The sequence below is a fragment of the Hoplias malabaricus genome, chromosome 13, assembly GCF_029633855.1.
Source record: "Hoplias malabaricus isolate fHopMal1 chromosome 13, fHopMal1.hap1, whole genome shotgun sequence".
Lineage (NCBI taxonomy): Eukaryota > Metazoa > Chordata > Actinopteri > Characiformes > Erythrinidae > Hoplias > Hoplias malabaricus.
The window spans coordinates 35,315,962-35,335,567 of NC_089812.1; the positions used below are offsets into that span (position 1 = coordinate 35,315,962).

The 19,606-nt window shown below is 43.0% G+C and overlaps 1 protein-coding gene across 1 annotated transcript in view; it reads left to right on the plus strand.

The window, feature by feature from the left end:
• Positions 1-17,863, plus strand: part of LOC136665012 (immunoglobulin lambda-1 light chain-like) — a 53,403-nt gene extending 35,540 nt beyond the window's left edge. The window contains exons 4-5 of the mRNA XM_066642556.1: positions 16,215-16,255; positions 17,421-17,863. Of these exons, the coding sequence (XP_066498653.1) occupies positions 16,215-16,255; positions 17,421-17,743 (364 nt within the window). The 3' untranslated portion in view covers positions 17,744-17,863. The remainder of the gene's footprint in view (positions 1-16,214; positions 16,256-17,420) is intronic.
• The last annotated feature ends 1,743 nt before the right edge of the window (positions 17,864-19,606 follow it).

The following is a 19,606-nucleotide window of genomic DNA, read 5'->3' on the forward strand; positions in this document are numbered from 1 at the left end:
CTTTCTCTTTGGACTGTAGAGTTTCAGCTGGCAATGTCGGATGGCACGGTGGATTGTGTTCACTGACAATGCTTTCTGGAAGTATTCCTGAGCCCATTCTGTTATTTCCTTGACAGTGGCATTCCTGTTTGAGATGCAGTGACATTTAAGGGCCCAGAGATCACGAGCATCCAGTAGAGTTTTACGGCCTTGACCCTTACACACAGCAATTGGTCCAGATTCTCTGAATCTTTTGATATTATGCATGGTTGATGATGGTAACTTAAAAGTCTTTGCTATTTTATGTTGGGTAACACCATTCTGGTATCGCTGCACTATCTTTCTGCACAACAATGGTGGAATTGGTGATCCTCTTACCATCTTGGCTTCAGAGAGACACTGACACTCTGAGAAGCTAGTGTTAATTGGTCTCCCAGCTGTTCATTTTATGCTCAATTTCCTTTTTCCAGCCACTTATTGCTACTTGTCCTAACTTTTTCTTTGAATCAACGTTTTTTTCCTTTAAAATGTTACATTTACTCAGAATAACTTTTGATCTGTCATCTATGTTCTATTACGAATAAAATATTGACTTTTCTTTGATTGGGTGTGAGTTCGAGGCTCACGTGATCGACTTCATGAGACAGGAAAGGGGGAAGGCTGAATCAGAGATTTAAGCAATAAGTAATAAGATTCCCCATATCGAAATTTCTTATACATGTTAGTAATATACAACAATGAGCGTCCTGGATTATTAATATCAAACATTTACATAAGATTTCATCTTGGGTACGTTGTGTTTACGTTCCATTCACAATATCGTTTTTAGAAGTATTAATTCTAGTATTAATTCGTTTTTCTAATCAGAGACAGAAACTTCCTTCATGATTGACAACAGTAATACACATTTCATTAGAAGGTGGACGTTCATCTGAGGACACAGAAAGTGACATTCATACATATTGTTTATGCATATTAATCAGAATTTGATTTTATTTTTGTTATTGTTTAGGCGACCCCAAGCGAGGCGTAGTTTCGCCAGTGTCCATTTGGGGTCGCTGTTGGTCCATGCCGTTGATCCATGCTGTTCGTCCGGTGCGGATGGTTAACGAGAGGTCACGTCGAGTTCAATCAGTTTGACCATCTGGGCTGTCTGTTTAGTGGGCTCGAGATAAGGACTGAGACACTTAGGAGTCATAAACGTCTTATGACTCCCCACTCTTGTTTGATGTCCTGTTCCTTAAGAGCATCATGAAGTTTGTTATCTTTAAATTTCCGAAGGGAGGAAGGGGTGTCGGGGCCAGGTGTCGCTGGAAAGTCTCCCGCTCCGTCTTTGATGTATCTTATGTGTGTGTGTGGGGGGCTGCAGGGTCTTTGTCCCCCCGCGGTTTGTGGAATGTTAATTCGGTCGCAGACACACACACAATCCTGTGGAATGTTGGATTCGGGACCAGACGAAGGTCCTGGTCAGAATGAAAAGTTTTAATTCAAAACTTTTCATTTCCTCATTTGACTTTTCATCTCGCTATCCGGTCTATACTCCACTACATTCCCCCCTTTCTTTTCAGTTTTATGGTTCGGCAGGGAGCATGGAGCTGAAAAGAACTTTTGCTGTGGAGGAAGGTGAGATCAGCAAGCATATTCAAACACATTTCCAGAGCTGATGTACTCCTATTAGTGTATGGGTGCATATGGAATGTGTATGTTTGCATGCTGAAAGGATTCTAATTATTTAGGGGTAGGTCTTGTTCAAACGCATCCTCGAGAGCTGATTCTTCGACATGGCCTTCGGCTTCATATCTAAAACTTGGGGGTTCACCTCTCTGGGCTCTTTTATGTCTAATGAATTTGACCATTTTATTAGACCAAGTTTCTAACCTGCTCTGGAGGGCTCGAGTGTGTTTGAAATAGAACCAAGCTATACCAAAGTTCAAAAGATATCCTAATCCTACCAGGGTAACTACTAAGGTGTCCGGAGTGGACCATGCATAGGTGACAGGCTGAACTGGCCATAAGGGTTGAGATGACAGTTCTCTATGGGGGTTAGATCAATGACTTGGGTTCCCTCATATTCTAGGCGAGTTAGTGTTTTAGTATCTAGCTCGATGGTGTGTTTGGAGAAGAACTCTGAGATTTCTATGTCGCTCTCATATTGGTCAGGGTTTAGGTGATACAGGGCCAGGTCTCCTACATGTAGGATTGCGTTTACAGGGACGTCTACCCAGAACGTTTGGCTAGGAAGGAGTACCCTTTCTGAGGTGTCATGTTGATCATAGGTTAGTAGGGCCTCTCTAAAGGGGGTGTTAACCAACCAACGATTTCCCACAATCTCAGCTTGAGTACTAGTTACCAAACATCGGGGTGTGACGACTACCGGGCATTGAGTATTACTCATCATGGGCTTGAGGCCACAGATCCCATTTGCGCTGTCACGAATGAAAGGTTTGCTAGGGCACAAGTAGTGAATGTCTTTAGTGAGTGTGCACATAAGCAAATTGGGTACCAGATATAGGTCAGGATTATCGTCTTGGTATGCTACAAGAGATGTTGTCTTTACACGAACGTAGGCAGAATCTTGCCAGAAGCCAACGTTGACAACATCTTTCAAACGGTAGATGTTTTCAGGCGCCATTATGGGAAGGTTAATGATGAATGCTAATTCTCAGTCTTGAGGATTAACATAAATTGGGATGGCGCTACCTAAGGTATAGGCTAGGTGGGCCTGAAGATCAGTAACTACTTCTCGAGTTGCTGTAGACAAAATCTCCTGCACTAAGGATAGGGGCACCAGGTAGGGAGGAATTCTCCCCATGGCTAGGCTATCCACAGAGGAGCTGATTTCTTGTAGCATATCAGACAATAACATATTCACAAGCTGGATGTGGGCAAGGTCAAGTTGCACTACTGAAAGCATAGAGTTAACCGTCTGGAGCGTTTTGTTCAAAGCGACACTGTGAGCGTTGAGCACTACGACGGTGCCAAGTAGGGTTTGCCCAATTGTTTGCAGGTGCTGCTGCTGTTTGTCTAATTGGGTTTTAATGTTTGGAATTTCAGCTTGTAATTCCCCTACTTGACGTTTGACAGTGGCTACATTGATGGCATTGACGGCGGACGTGCCAAGACTCAGTAGTGATCCCACAGTTGCAGCTGCCATTAGCAATCCGCCTATGAAGCGTTTAGGTCGTTTGTTAAAACCATTTAGTTCTGATTGCGTCACGGTAAACTTTTGTAGCTGGCGGAGCATGTGAGTTACGTCAGCTTCTGCATGGCTGATAGCTTCCTCAGTCCATCTAACTCCATTCCGGCCAGTCTGCAGAGTGGTTATCGGTAGGTTTTTGCTACACGCTTTGGCGAGATTCAGCCGTACGAATACTCTCTGGGTATGGAGGCGGCAATTAGTGATTAGCAGTCCCGGCTGGTCTTTCAGTATTATTCCTGAGTCAGGACCCGGTTCAATCACTTCAGGTAGCACGGCGGTTCCTAGGGAGCCAACGATCAGGAGAATGAGCAGCGGGGCCATCCTACCGGAAGAGATGCTCATGGTTAGACTTAGGGTATTTATGGCGAGTCGTTTAGACAAATTATAAAAATTTTCACGATACCCCCCTTTTGATAAAAGTTTCCTAGGGTAAACACTCTACAATAATTGACGATGAGGGACTAGGGTCTTGCACCCTGAGTGTCCTCAGTCTGGTTAGAAGCTCGTTGCCTGCTAAAGAGTGAGAGAAAAAGGGAAAGGGATAGGAGAACTAAGGTGTGAGTAGAAGGTTGTAGTTGTTTGTTAACCAACACCCTTCCTGCCTTTGGTTCTATCGTTTATGATCTAACACAAGCGTTAGTATCCCCTACAAGTCCCATAGGGGTTGTGTGTGGTCGGATTTGGTTGCGGTGGACCCATTTGAGTTCAGTACTGCCCCGAGCTTTGTTTATTTTGATCCTGTAAACAACGGGGGACAGTTTGTCTGTTATCTTATAGGGACCGGACCATCGAGGTAGGAATTTGCGGGCCAAATTCCCCCCTGTTTTTCGTGACCTTCCAACAGGTTGGACAAAGATGTAGTACCATACCTTGTCCCCTATTTGGAGTTCGTCGTGGGATGCTTTGTGGTCATAGTACGCTTTGCGACCTTCTGCACTTTTTTCCAGTTTCTGCTGGGCAAAGGCGAAAGTGGCCTTGAGGTGTTTCTGCAGGTCCTCCATGTACTGATGAGTGGTGTAGGCTACGGCTATGCTAGCTTCACCTGGCTGATATAACAGATGTAGAGGCAGAGTCATCTGTCTCCCTGTCATCAACTCAAAGGGTAAGACCCCAACCGCATCGTGTGGGGTTGCCCGTATGGCCATCAGTACAAGGGGTAGCTTGACATCCCAGTTTCGTTGGTTTGCTGCTACGTACTTTTTCAGTATGCTAACAACAGTTCTGTTGGCTTGCTCTACCTGACCTGAGCTTTAAGGATGGTAGCTAATGTGAAGGCTGGCTTTTACTCCTAAGAGTTGCCAGAGCTGCTGCATGACCTCAGCTGTGAAATGTGTCCCTCTGTCGGAGTCGACACGGTTGGGCAGGCCAAACCGTGAGAAGACATGGTTCATCAGTAAGTATGCAGTGGTTAGCGCTGTGTCATTCGGTGCGGGGAGGCATTCTACCCATTTAGTGAATGCACACGTGACTGTGAGGAAGTACTTGTTACCTCTTACTGTTCGAGTGAGTGGTCCAACCCAGTCTATCTGGAGGTTTGACCAAGGGAAGGATAATCCTTTCTTTTGCAAGGGGGCTCTATGAAGAGTATTCGAGGGTTGAAATTGGCAACATACCAGACAGCCTTTAATGTAGTCAGCCACATCTTTTACCATGTGGGGCCAATATGCCACCTACCGGAGTGCATGGTGTGTTGCTTTGACCCCTTTGTGTCCCGCAGATGGGGAGTCATGGGCGTGCATCAGCATCACCCCCCTGTGGCACTGAGGAACCACGAACGTAGGTGAAGTGTGCGAGTCAGTGGCATGAACTAGCAAGCCTTTGACGACTTGGAGGGACGCTCTGGCGCCGTATAGGTCTTTAAGGCCTGGTATGGTGTCAAGATCTTGGGCTGTGATGGGATATGTAGATGGGTCAGAGACATGGCTAAGCATTTTAGAAATGGATGGGTCTCAGGCTTGGAGAGTAACTAAGTCAGCGTCCGAAAAAGCAGGGTTGATAGAGACAATGGTAGGTTTAGCATTGTCAGACGATGCCTTCGTTACAGTTCGAGACCGTGTGACAGCTAGGACTTCGATGTCGGGTGGATTTGGATAAAGGGAGGGATCGAATGTCCACGATGTGCCTTCGCGGGCCCCTTGTTTGGCTAAGCTATCTGCTTGGTCATTGAATTCTTTGTCATCTCCCGGGACTCGGGCGTGACCCTTCACTTTCTTCCAGTAGATCTGCAGGTCATGTGTGTCTACCAAGTGTTCGCATGCCGCGAAAAGCTCTTTGTGTTTAACTGGCTTTTTGTTTGACGTGGTGTAGTTGTTGGTTTTCCACAGTCTCAAGTGGCATGTGAAGCTTAGGCGTGCGTAGTTGGAGTCTGTGCAGATCATCAACGTTTTTATGCTTTTCTGGACAGCAGACTGGATTGTGATGAGAATTCCTGCTATTTCAGCATATTGAGAGGACTGAGCACCCAATTTGAAACTTAGGGGTTCGCGAGGCCATACGTTTATTCCAATAATACCCACCCCTGCCATCAGGGTGTGTTCTCGGCAGAACGAACAACCATCTACATACGTAGTGACAAGGTCTTTGCATGTGTTAGGATCGAAATAGTGGGGGTTAGCCACGGTAGGTAAGAGGGTTTCTGGAGTTTGTGGCACTTGGGAAGGAATGTTTCCTTCGCATCGCCTGCAGGAAGCAAGACCTGTGCCTAGGGGGCTCTTGTAGTTTTGTGCGTAACGTTTTTTTGTCCTTAGTTTTGAGAGCCATTAGCCAGGATGCTACTCGAGCGTTAGTTACTACACCCTCTCGAATTCGTTGGCTGTTTAGGAAAGTGACTGGCTGATGATGAGTTTCAACAATCACCTTCTGACCACCTAGGTAGTTGGAGAAATGTTTGACTGCCCACACTGTTGCTAGCTGGTGCTTTTTCGCAGTCACTGTATTTGTTTTCGGCAGCCAGCATAGTTTTACTAGCATAGGCTATGACACGTTTGTCTCTGTCGTGTAATTGATACAGACTGGAGCTGAGACAGTGGTCCGAGAACCCTACTTCTAGGTAGAATTCTTTGCTACTGTCAGGATAGGCAAGGCATGGAGCCGTGCACAGTTTAGATTTCAGTGCCTGAATGGCGTGTCCCTGGGCTTCGCCCCAGGTGAACGGAGTATCCTTTTTCAGGAGGTCGTAAAGTGGACGAGCTGGGTCCGCATAGTTTTCTATGAATTGTCGTGAGTAGTTGCATATTCCTAAGAAACTGCGGAGTTCCTTAAGATTGGTGGGTGCTGCGAGGTTTGTTACCCCTTGCACTCGACTCACTTGTGGTTCAACACCATCAGTGCTTACGAGCAGACTGACGTAATTCACTTTTGTTCTGCACCACTGACATTTGGAGAGTGATATTTTCGCACCTGCTGTTGTAAGCTGGTCAAGAACATGATCAATCTCGTCAATGTGTGCCTGTAGGGAGTGGTTACGCATGAGTATGTCGTTCACATATATGAGGGTGCCTCGCTCGCGGGCATCAGGGCATGCTTTGTTTAAGAAAATGTTGAACTCCGCGGGTGAGTTGGCATATCCAAAGGGGCACCGAGTGAATGTGTACTGTCGGTTTGCAAAGGTGAAAGTGAGCTTGTGTTGGTCTTCTGCTTGCACCGGGATGGTCCAGAAGCCAGAGGCTACATCAATGGTGGAAAAGTATGTAGCGTTTTGGACCGAGGGGAGTTCTTGCTCCAATTGTGTCATCGGCCACCGAGATAAGGGAACCTGTTGATTTAGTTTCCGATAGTCTATGGTTAGGCGCCATTTACCATTTGGTTTTATGACGGGCCATAGTGGGGCCGAGTATGTGCTGTTACAATTATGCCCTTTTCCAGCAAGTCATCAATGATTTCTTGTACCGGTTCATAGGATGCCAACGGAATTTTGTATTGGCGGACAAACGTGGGTGGTGCTCCTGGACGAGTGGGAATGCGCACTGAATGAATGTCAGTGAGACCACAGTCCGTTGAATCTTTGGCAAAAGATTTCTGATATTTAAGAAGCACTTCACAGAGTTTCTCACGTTCTTCTTTGCTTTGGAGGGCATCGGCCTCCTTTAGAACTTGTTCGACTTGGATACGGAATTCGGAGTCAGATAGTTCTTTTGAAGTACGTGAATTTGAAGTGTTTGCTCTCGCTTCGGGAAGAAGAGATGGTTCCCGGGAGGATTCCGTGGATGAATCTAAGGAAAGAACCACGACCGTCATTTGATTGTCGTCAGCGAGATCTATCCTGCAAATGGCATCTTTACTCATGTCCAGAGCTGAGAAGAGAGCAACAGCTTGTGTCGGATGAGTATAGAACACCTTTGATTCTGGATGATCAAGAAGCAGTGATTCAGGCATTGGTCCTATGATCGGGATTCGCAACTCGAAGTCATGGAATTTCGTACTGACTAACCAACCCAGAGGAGATGAGTGAGGGATCGTCAAGGGTTGAGTGGTTTCGTTCCATACGAACAGATAGGTGGATCTTGCTCGTGTTTCCACCAAAGGTGTGGCTTCGAGGGTGAGGCCTAGTTCGAAGAACTGAGGTGACGGTTGGAAAAGTGCATGCGCGTGGCTTAAGTGTTGGCCAGGTCGCATGACTAAGCGGATGGGTACATTTGCAATGTTCGCAGGTACCACAAGTGAACCTTGGTTGGTGACCTGACATACCTCGGGAATAGTTTGTCCCGAGCCTAGGTTGCTGAGATTGGAGGACCAGGTTTCCGTTGAAACATCAGTCAAAGACCACAGCACACTATTGAGGGTGTCTACGTGGACATCGAGGCGCACCAAGAAGTCACTTCCAATGTAAGCGTCATGCGGCAAGTTAGGGACGACCAAGAAATAGTGGGTGAGTACCCTTTTGTTCCACTGGATAGTTAAAGCGCAAATTCCATCAGTGGGTGACATTACTTTTGATGTCGGGTTGAGAGGAAAGCGACAAGGACTGCTCACCAAAGGAATATTTGGTTGAGTGAGGCGCAGAGGGTTAAAGAGGGTTTGGCTTATGGCGGACTTGTCAGTCCACAGAGCCAGAACTGCATTGTCCACATGATAGTCCTGCATTGTGAGACCATTCACGATGGGAAGGCCGGGAGCTTCTGTTGCGGACGGTTTAGTGAAAGTGCATAGGAATGTGTTCCGTTGTTCTAACATGGCACTAGGGGGCCAGGAAGAGACTGCAGTCTCTGGCCCACTGAGCTTCCCGGTGGTGTGGGGTGCAGATGGGCAGAGGCTCACACACTTGTGCCCAGATCTTTGACCTTTTGAAGTCAATCAGTGGTTCGAAGCGATTAAGGAGATCTTTGCCAATGAGGAAGGGAATTTTTTCGAGAGGAGACACATGAACTGGATGCACTAAAGTCATTGGTCCAATGGCTAAGTGTATTAGTGCCATAGATTGGATAGTGAGGCCTGCATGTGAATACGGCTGAATTTTAAGAGAACAGTTTTGGAGCTGTATCTCGCGATTCTCACGCCGCCGTGGATCGGCCTGAGTGGCGCCTTCCAACTCTAAATGTGGGGAGCTGGAGTCGACATTGAAGACTTGGGGTGTTTCGGACCATCTGTTGGGAATTTGTTGGGATTTTAGGAAACCCCTGAGTGCTAAATCACGCAGCTGTCTGCTAGACAGGGTGCGAGGGCAAGCTGAGACTCCCAGCTGATGACTGGTGTGGGGATGGAGGTTTTGGATAAATAGTGATTTGAAATTTAACTCTTCCTCCATTCCGGAGTCATTTCTAGGTCCGAAGTACGCCTGTCTGAGTCGGTTATAATATTGCTGAGGGGATTCCTGGCGTTGCTGTTTTATGTTCAAAGCAGCGGCCAGTCCGGTCTGTGACAGGTGATTGAAGAATTCTTCCTCCAATGCTTGGCACAGCACATCGTATCGCGCTTTTATATAGTCTGGCTGATGTTCAATGAAGTTGCTGACGTCTCGGTTGGAGGTCAGTTTAATCACATATAGTTTGTCATCTATGGTGATCCCGGGGAACCTTTGGAGGTAGAAGTCAATATCTTTTAGGTAAGAAAAGATATCGTTAGACCCGTCAGGTTTGGGATCAAAGCGGGTTATATTACGCGCGATTTTATCTAGGTCCTTGTATGAGGGACCGTGAGAGGGTAAAGGTTGAGGGGACCAGACACTGGGTTGCAGTGCTCTGGGTCTAGCAGGGCGTTGTAAGGGACGGCTGACAGGAGACACAGGGGAAGGTGAAATACCCGTTGATACCAGAGGAGGTGCTGCAGCAGCTCTAAAGGTTACGGTCCCTGAGTCTGGTTCCTGATCCTCACTATGTTCCTGCTGGTCCTGTCTTCCTATAGCGGCACTAGGTGGCACGTCAGGAGTGACCTGGGGCAGTGTGTTCCCTTCAGCTATTTCGCTTTGAAGTCGACTTAACTCTGCCTCTACCTTTGCCTGCTGTCGCCGTGATACGTCGAGTTCACGTTCACTGGCCCTGAGCTGTACTACAGCGAGGAGGGCTATTTGACCTAATGCCTCAGTTAGGGGCTTGCCCTTGAGGATGTCGGTTAAGTGGTTCTCTACCCACTTAGCCACCATGTGGTCACGATGGGCCTGTGAGGCTTTCTGCACAGTTTCTGCGAGTCCCGGCATCACATCACTGGTGATGCTGGTCAGAACAGAGAATGCCTCATCCCACAAACCTTCTACATATACTTCCGAGGGAAAAGTCCCTTCTGCCATGTTAGCTGTGTTTTAACTGCGAGGTGTAACTTACTTCTATTTAGTTAGGATTAATTCTGTTAATCCCTTTTCTAACTAAACCTGAACTAAATTCACCTGTATCGAGTGCTCTAAGAGTAACTGCTAGTATGTATGGTGTTAGAGTTCACTTGTGAATCTCTAAGGGAAGTCTGTTAGTAGCAGAGGGTGGAGTGAAAGTTGCTATACGCAAGTGAGCAAAAGAAATTTTTTTTTCTCAATAATTAAAATTATTTAAAAATTTTGGAATTAAAGAATTGTCGAAAATTTTGGATTAAAGAATTTTAAAATTAAGTAAGATTTATTACTAGATATAATTTCCAATTAAGGAATTATGAAAGAAAAAAGGATTTTCCGAAGTAAAGAATTATTAAGAATAGCTAAATTAAAAGACTCTCTCTTTTAACTGCGTTTGTGATCTGGTACCAAGTTAAAGTGTCAATCTCTAATTACTGCACACTGTCTGCTGTGGCTGTATCAGCTGACTATGCTTCCAAGCCTTTACTTGTAATTATTCAGATGTGCAGAGTTTAGAGACAGCCACTAGAGCTGTAATACCAGGTCTTATCAGTGCGAACTGGTCGACAATTTCAATTGCGATAGCAAGTTTCTCCACTAGAGGGTACTGAAGGTAGGTCTGAATGGCAACAGTAAGCTTCAGTATTTAAGTTGAACATAAATTGTAATACCAGACTGGGGCACCAGAGGGCGACAAGCAAGTTATAATGTAATAGCAGCAATGGACACCAGTCGGCGCTGGTGGAAATCCTAATAAACACGGCACGAGCAGACACAATATAACACAAATGGGAATTTCCACTGTAGCGGGAAGTTTTAACACTAGAGGGCATTATCAAATTAAAATTTAAAATGGAATAAAGATTTTAAATGCTCAGATACTTTATCAAAAATAAAATTAAAATTTAAAAGGGGAACAGAGATTTTACTCTAAGGTAATTTAAAAGAATTTCACCTGTAATGACAACTTTTAAACACCAGAGGGCTGCTAAACACTTAGGTTGCCTCGGCGGACAACCTCCCAACCACTAGAGGGTGTACGGAAATCAAATGTCAAGGGTAGCACCACACTTGACCACAAGGAGGAGCACGGGAGGACACACTTCAATAGACGCTAGTTATGAAGTAGTTTTCCCTGCAATTACGCACTTATACCACAAGAGGGAATTAGTCTTCCTCTGTTTTGGGGGCGTTTTGAATTTCCCTCCTTCGTTTCAGCTCCGCCCCTTCAGAGGGGTCGTTCCTTTCCTGAATTCACGTTCAGTTTAACAGGAAGAGCTGATGAGAGCAGACCTCTCATAACACAAGCCGTATCTTCGGCTGCTTTTTTTATTAACCTCCCAATCGCCTAGTGCGCGATCTCGTTATTAACGCTGGTAGCGACCCAGTTTAAAACGAACGGAGGGGTTCGGTTCGGTGGTCTCTCTTTGCCGGAATTCGCGGCGGGAGGTCGAATCCGATGGCAATGTCTTAAAGCAGAGTTTCGCGCAGTAGACGTGCCCAGGCCTCAATTTAATGCATGCAAAATGGCGCAGAGCTGCGCTCTTCAGAACAACCAAGCTTATTTTTCTCAACGGTATATACCACAGAACAGTTTTTCAACAGTAACAAACACAACACGAAATTGCCCACATCAAGCTTTGAATCTCAATCGTTATTCAGCAACACAAATAGCGGAAAGCATTTCATAAACCCAAGCTGAGATTGTTTCAGTGTTTTACAGTTTGTACATTAAAAAGACTTTTTCCTGGCCTCGCGTGGGCGCCAAAAATAAATAAAAAAGCAATATGTAGTGTATGTTGGTCATACACCGTAATACCTCTGTGAATATATATTTAATATATATATATTTATATTTGTGTTTATAGCGTTGACCTTATTCAAACTCTTATAATTACTGATTGTTTGACTTAATGATATTAATTAAAGTTTATAATTAATTTAAGCAATTAAAAAGTTAATAATTAGTTTGAGAATGGATAATAGTCAAGCTATTGATTTTCAGGAATTTTAATGAACAAACTGTACACACTGTAATTTCAAATAATGAAAGTTTTATTAACAAAGAAAAGGATATTTAATTAACATAGCGTGATCTTGAGATCTCACGGCATCAACGCAGGGGAAGCCGATTCGACTTTAAAGATAGGCTAGGCAATCTGGCTTGTGACTAAAGTGTTGCTAACTGAGGTTTAATTAATATAAAATTTATCAAGAGACTTGATTCAATATTCAGCTCTGGAGATGTGTAAGTTTAGCTTACTTTTTCGTCGATTCTCACCACTCGTTGAATACAGAGGCTCTCTGAGGTCCTGGGAGTGAAGGCGTCTCACCTGGCTACGCGGTTCTCCCGCGGATGTTTCCAGGCTGAGTCAGCGTGGAGGTCTTTCTTCATCGGTTGAGTCGCCTCGGGCGTACTCGGAGCGTGATGACGCAGGCGGCAGGATCCTCTCTTTGGCTTACTGTCTTGAGCAGGAGTGTCCAACCATATGGACGTTTTGGACGAAAAGTTTCGCTAGTTACTGCAGATCCAGAACTGAAAATCGATTCAATAAACTTACTTATTCTACGACTTTCTTTATCTCGGCGGTGTTTCTTACTCTGGCCACGAATAAGTTCACCTGCTTTGATCAGTCGTGAGATTAAACTTAGATTGGGCGATAAAACATAAACACGATTAAAAGAAGAGAAGATATTCAAATCACCCGGCGTGTTAGTAAGGCTTCATATTCTAGCTAATTCAAGACGTCTCTTGTGAGCTTTAGTGAAGTCTTTTAAAGTTCTTTTTTGTTTCGTTCGTCAGCGTGAAGAGTAGAAAGCGTCTCACGTGGAGAGGTTTGGAGCTTGAAGAGATGAAACAAAGAGACCGCGTGCAGGCGTTCAGAGCGGAAACGAAGTTAAGAGTTGAGCTTCTGATCTTCTGAGCTGTGGTTGAGCTGAGTTGAGCTTCCGATCTTCTGATCTTCTTTTTCCAACTCACTGTCTGATGTGCCGAGCTGAACTTCTTTTCAAAGCCAGCGCGGTCACGCCCTAATGGGAGGTGTCTTTTCTTTGATTGGGTGTGAGTTTGAGGCTCACGTGATCGACTTCATGAGACAGGAAAGGGGGAAGGCTGAATCAGAGATTTAAGCAATAAGTAATAAGATTCCCCGTATCGAAATTTCTTATACATGTTAGTAATATACAACAATGAGCGTCCTGGATTATTAATATCAAACATTTACATTAGATTTCATCTTGGGTACATTGTGTTTACGTTCCATTCACAATATCGTTTTTAGAAGTATTAATTCTAGTATTAATTCGTTTTTCTAATCAGAGACAGGAACTTCCTTCATGATTGACAACAGTAATACACATCATTTCATTAGAAGGTGGACGTTCATCTGAGGACACAGAAAGTGACATTCATACATATTGTTTATGCATATTAATCAGAATTTGATTTTATTTTCGTTATTGTTTAGGCGACCCCGAGCGAGGTGTAGTTTCGCCAGTGTCCATTTGGGGTCGCTGTTGGTTCATGCCGTTGATCCATGATGTTCGTCCGGTGCGGATGGTTAACGAGAGGTCACGTCGAGTTCAATCAGTTTGACCATCTGGGCTGTCTGTTTAGTGGGCTCGAGATAAGGACTGAGACCATTAGGAGTCATAAACGTCTTATGACTCCCCACTCTTGTTTGATGTCCTGTTCCTTAAGAGCATCATGAAGTTTGTTATCTTTAAATTTCCGAAGGGAGGAAGGGGTGTCGGGGCCAGGTGTCGCTGGAAAGTGTCCCGCTCCGTCTTTGATGTATCTTATGTGTGTGCGTGTGTGGGGGGGGGGGGGGGGCTGCAGGGTCTTTGTCCCCCCGCGGTTTGTGGAATGTTAATTCGGTCGCAGACACACACACAATCCTGTGGAATGTTGGATTCGGGACCAGACAAAGGTCCTGGTCAGAATGAAAAGTTTTAATTCAAAACTTTTCATTTCCTCATTTGACTTTTCATCTCGCTATCCGGTCTATACTCCACTACACTAGGGAGCGGTTGGGAGTTAGGTGCCTTGCTCAAGGATACATCAGCCATGGATGTTGAGGGAGGAGACAGTGCTGTTTCTTTACTCCCCCGGCCCCTTTGCAGGAGATCGAACCAGCAACTTTCTGTCTCTTATTTTTGAATAGTTTTAGTTTATTTACATTGTTTCATATTTATATCACAAAACTGAGAGCTTATTGCTTTGATGCAGTTTGTTTTATAAGTGATCATTCTTCCTCTGCCTCTTTCTCTCATAGACAGACTGTGGGGTGAATTAATGTTAATGTGAATGTGAGAGGAGAGGGGGTAGGTGGCAGTGAAGGATCAGAGTGAAGTGCACTGACCTGGAGATTTCCACAAGCGAGAACTCAGTCAGTAATCAACGTGGAAATAGTAAGTGTATAAGGGCTCAGTAATTCTCACATAATTTAATGCTTAGATATATGTGCTATTCATGTGCATCATTGTAAATTATCTTTCTTTATTGTAACTACAGTCACAGATGAACATACACTGACTCTGTTTTAATTTGCAGCGGAGAAATCCAACCGTCTGCGACAGTGTTCAGGAAACTCATGGAAATCCGAGAGAAATAGTTTCTGGGTTCGACAGACTTTGTAAAATATCACTAACACAGCAGCACCAATAAATAAACACATACTCTGCCACTATAAATAGAAGCTACAAGTAGCCAGACTGAAGTTTGATCTGACTGTACATCATGATGATGTTTATGAAGAGAACAAACTCCATCCACAATCCAATGTAGTCATAGAAATGAATGTTTTATGGGGTCTAACTTCAGTTGATTAGTCAGGTTTCATATACAAAGTTAAAGAGACCCCTCCCTCTCTCCTCCTGACTCTTATAGCACACCCCTGCTCTCTCTCCTTTATCTGCTCCTCCAGCTGCTCATCTCTTCACTCAGCACAGAGAGTCATCACACACTGACAAGATGCTGCCAGCACTCTGCACTCTCTTCACTGCTCTCTCATGTAAGATTTCACAACACTGGAGCTCCTCAGCATTTACCTCCATCTAATGTGAGCAACAACTAATGTAACATGGATGCTGCTTTTATTGCAGGTGTCAGTGGTGTGACTGTGATGACACAGAAGCCCCCTGTTCTCACAGCCACTAAAGGAGAGAAGATCACTCTGCACTGTAATCTGGGGACTGTTACTAATGTTGTAGCATGTTACGCAGTATGTGTTAAGAAATTATCACACCTGGAGCATATGGATCTGGCTTCTCGTCTCCTAAATTCACATCAACACACTCATCTCAGTCTGATTACACTTTGATTATTGATACAGTGGAGGTAGGAGACTCTGCAGTGTATTACTGTAAAACATATGACAGCTCCGTCAGTGAATGGGTATCACAGTGATTCACACCACAACAAAAACCTCCTCATTGCTCACATTCACTTCTGCTTTCTCACAGCTGTAAAAGTAGAGTATCATCGATATGACCCTACTCTACTGAAATGGCGGAAGAATGTTTAACATTTGAAATTTGTCTAAATTAATTGAAATAAATATTTCCGCCTTAAAATGCAGGCAATAGAAAAAAAAGAAATTTGAAAAAAATGCTGATAAAATACACGAGTTCTTATTTGTTAAATTAAAATTAAAATGCTTCTATAATGTGTCTATAATGCTCTTTAAACAAATCAAAATGTTATCACTAAATGAAAATCATCGGATATCATTTATCAATACGACTACCAATGAGCATAAAGGGCTGCTCTCTGGCTGCTCTCTGGCTGCTCTCTGACTGCTCTGTCAGGCTGAAGATAAGCTTAAACCATGCTTACTTCATGTATTTGTTTTTGCAATAATTCAAGAATAAAGTCCAGTGTGGACTACCAGCTAATAATCAGTAAAGTGGAGGTAGGAGACTCTGCAGTGTATTACTGTGAAACATGGGACCTCTCTGGTAGTGCAGCTGTATCACAGTGATAGAGAGCAGGACAAAAACCTCCTCACTGTTCACACTGACATCTCCATGTGACTGAGCACATCTCTCAGATTCAGCAGAAAGGTGGAGTGGAAAAGTGGTCTCTTGAGCAGGAAGTGGGAATAAATCCCAGGAGAACAGAGCTGTGGAATTCCCAGAAACTGAAACGGGATGCGGAAGGACTCAGTGCTGATCACAGACAGTAGAAGAGAGAGCTGAAGTCTAGAGGAGGTTTCAGTTGCGCTACTTTCACTTCTGAAACTGAGGAGGTTATTGTACGGGTGACGATATGAAATGAAGCACTGTGGTATTCGGACAAGGAACAAAGCTGTTCGTCACCGGTAAGAAACTCTTCTCTTTATCTACACTTCGCTCATTTAATGTTTCAGACTCAGATTTAATACAAACTGCTGCAGCGTCAGAAACAATGTACTATACATCATTGTGACTAATGGAACACAGAGTGTAAAACATTTAACGTTACAACAGTGCTTTTAATTCTAGTTGTGTTCCTTAAAGTTACATTACATTGTCTTCTCCAGAAGGAGAGGTGAATATCTGTGAACTTTTATTACAGAATTGTGAAAAGAATGTGTGCAGATGAAATGAACACAGCTTAAAAATCTACAGTTAATAGAGAATATGGTACAATTATGGTCCCTAAATAACATACTGAATATGTGACCGTTTTTCTGAGAGCACTTTATAACACAGAATAAGGATTTTATTTGTCTTGTTGTTTATTGTTTGATAAAAATGATTGATAGAGATTTAGAGGCGGACATGAAATAAAGGATGATAAACAGTCTATAATTTCAGAATCTAAACCTGTTTTGCTCTGTTGTGTTTTGGTTGCTGATAAATATGTAAACAGTTTTCTTATTTCAAAACTATGCTTTAAATCAGCTGTTGCTGGAGTTACATTGTTCTCTATAACGTCTGCTGCAAATGTTTGGGTGCTACGTTCTGTTGATTTTCTAACTGAAAATAAGTTCCAGTTCTCTACAGAGAACACACATCTCAGATTTTAAAGTCACTAATTATCTGCTGGATTTAACACATATTACAAGGAAAAGGACATAAATGAGGTCTGAGTAGAATTTGGGCAGTATCTTATTGTTTACAAAATAAATTTAAAATAATTTAATGTTGTGCCTTTCATAGTGAAGACTGGGCCATAATTGAGTGTGTGTCTTATAAAATATTCCTGCTTATTTTTACTTAGAGAATGAAAAATAAAATCAGCTGAGCATTTTAAACTTCTGAGAAAAACTGTTACAAAATTAAGCAAAACATTCTTAAAGTCAGAAAACAAAAATGCTTTTTCATGGTGTCTCCCTGTAATCCTCCTCACTGTAACACCATATAGAGTTTTGTTAAATGTATAGGTGTTTACTATCAGGACGTCATTATACTTTCAATAACAGCCAACAGTCAATCAAACAGTCTTTAATTCTCATTGTTTGTAGTGTATTAAATCATGTCTTTATCTGTTTCTCTGATCAGACGCTTCTGCCCCGGCTCCTGTTCTGACCCTCTTCCCTCCGTCCAGTGAAGAGCTGAAGTCTAACAAAGCCACTCTAGTGTGTGTGGTCAGTGATATGCCCACTGGGTTTGCTGATGTGAGCTGGCTGGTGGACAGTAAAGCGGTCAGCAGTGGAGTGAGCACTGGCTCTGCAGAGCAGCAAACCAATAAGAAATTCAGACTGAGCAGCTTTTTGACCATTGAGAGGTCAGAGTGGGTGAAAGATAAAGACGTAACGTGTCAAGTGTCTTTTGCCTCAAAAACCGCCAGTAAAAAGTTGAAGAAGTCTGAATGTATCGTCTGAACCTGATCACATCTGATACATCTTCATTCTTTTATTCTTCACAGTAACAGAGCTTCATAGAAACAGTAGTTTAACGTGTAGTGACAGAACGCTGACGTCATTAACAAACACTGTATCATCTCCTGCTGACGTAGTCATTTATCTTTTCTGTTTTATAACATGTTTGTTTGCTGAAGTTTAATAAAATGCATTACTAAAGAAACTGTTGTTCATTTTTCATGGTGATGGAGAGTCCAGTATAATGTTCTAGATATTAATCAGAGACCTCAGCAGCTTAATGAAACATGTAGAGAATAAGGAGTGAAACATGTTTCTACAGGATTATAAAATGATAAGATTATAAACTGACTGTAGAGAGAAGAGAGATATGGACATTCAGCTACACTGAGATGTTGTGAAACCTGTGGTCACTGATAATGTCACTGGAAATGAAAAATAATGATCTAAAGCAGATCAGAGTCAGTGATCACTGTCCAGACAAGTGCAGTACAGAGTGAATTCAAATGTCAGGCTCCAGTGAGAGATTCAGATCCTGAGGCTTAAACTGCACTTAACAAGAGCTAATAGACTAAGTTTACACTAAGTTTAATATATTGAAATTACTTTTACTGTCACTCACACAACAGATACACACAGTAACTTATGAAAAATGAAGGTGAACAGAGAGATGTGGAGATGTTTCTGAGGAAATGGTTCATATAGATATTTTCAGACAGGGGGGAGATGGACAAATGACTTCTACACAGTGATAAACAGATGAATCTCCAGTGAGTTTATAGTGATATTGTGATGTTGTAGCATCAATGTTATTGACACTGAAGATGGATGTGTTAGATGTCAAACATATCCAAGTTAATTATTACTGTTTTAACTCTTATTATTATTGTTAAATGTTAAGAAAAAGATGGAAGAAATAAAGAGGGTGGATTTATTCACTTCCATTTTAACCTTTCACATTTAGCTTTTTTTCCACATTTAGTGCTTCATGTTAGTGTGTTGTCTTGGTAATAAGATCTGGACCTGAAACTTTGGTTCAAACACAAATACAGTCCGAAAGTTCTGTGACCGAGCTTTAATCTGAAACTGACCAGTGTTGAATTAAATGGTCTCAGACGGATATGAACCAGCCTGTCATTAATAAACCTGACAGAACAGCGCCGCCTAGTGTTCACTGACTATAAATGTGCCACAATTACGGACAAGTACTGATTATATAAACAATATTTATTAACATGTTACAGCAGTACTTCTCAAGGGGGTTGGAATATATTAGGCAGCACGTTTTACAAGCCATTGTGTTGTGGATGTAGTGCTGATGATCTTTAGATTCAGCATTTAACAACACAACTGTAGCAGATCCACTGAACAGAATCGTCTATTTTCTGCACTGACCTGGACTTGTCAAAATGAATTTCCAGTTTTCTTCACCACTGGGGGGCTGTTTGATCTCTATGCAAACTACATGAGAAGGTGCCTATAAGATGGAGAAAATAAAGAATGTACATACATGAAAGAAAGCATGCAAGAGGAACAGCAGGATAAAATCTGAACTCTAAAGGTAAACAGCAGGAGTTTGGCTGTGAGTAACATTTATGAAACGGCCATTGAACATGTGAGAAGTCAGGTCCATGCATATTTTTCATGCTTTAGAGTTCATGATTGTAATCAAAACAGCACATTTTATAACATTCAGAATATGTTTCCTCACCATGTGCTTCCTCTCCATTCTGTTTGCGTGCGGGAAACCAGTCTGATGCTCCATAGGTGAGTAATATAGACTTAATTTAACAGTCTCAAATCACTTAAGGTGGAAATGTTACCATTCGGGAGATGGCTGCATTATTGAAAGTGCTACAGAAGTAA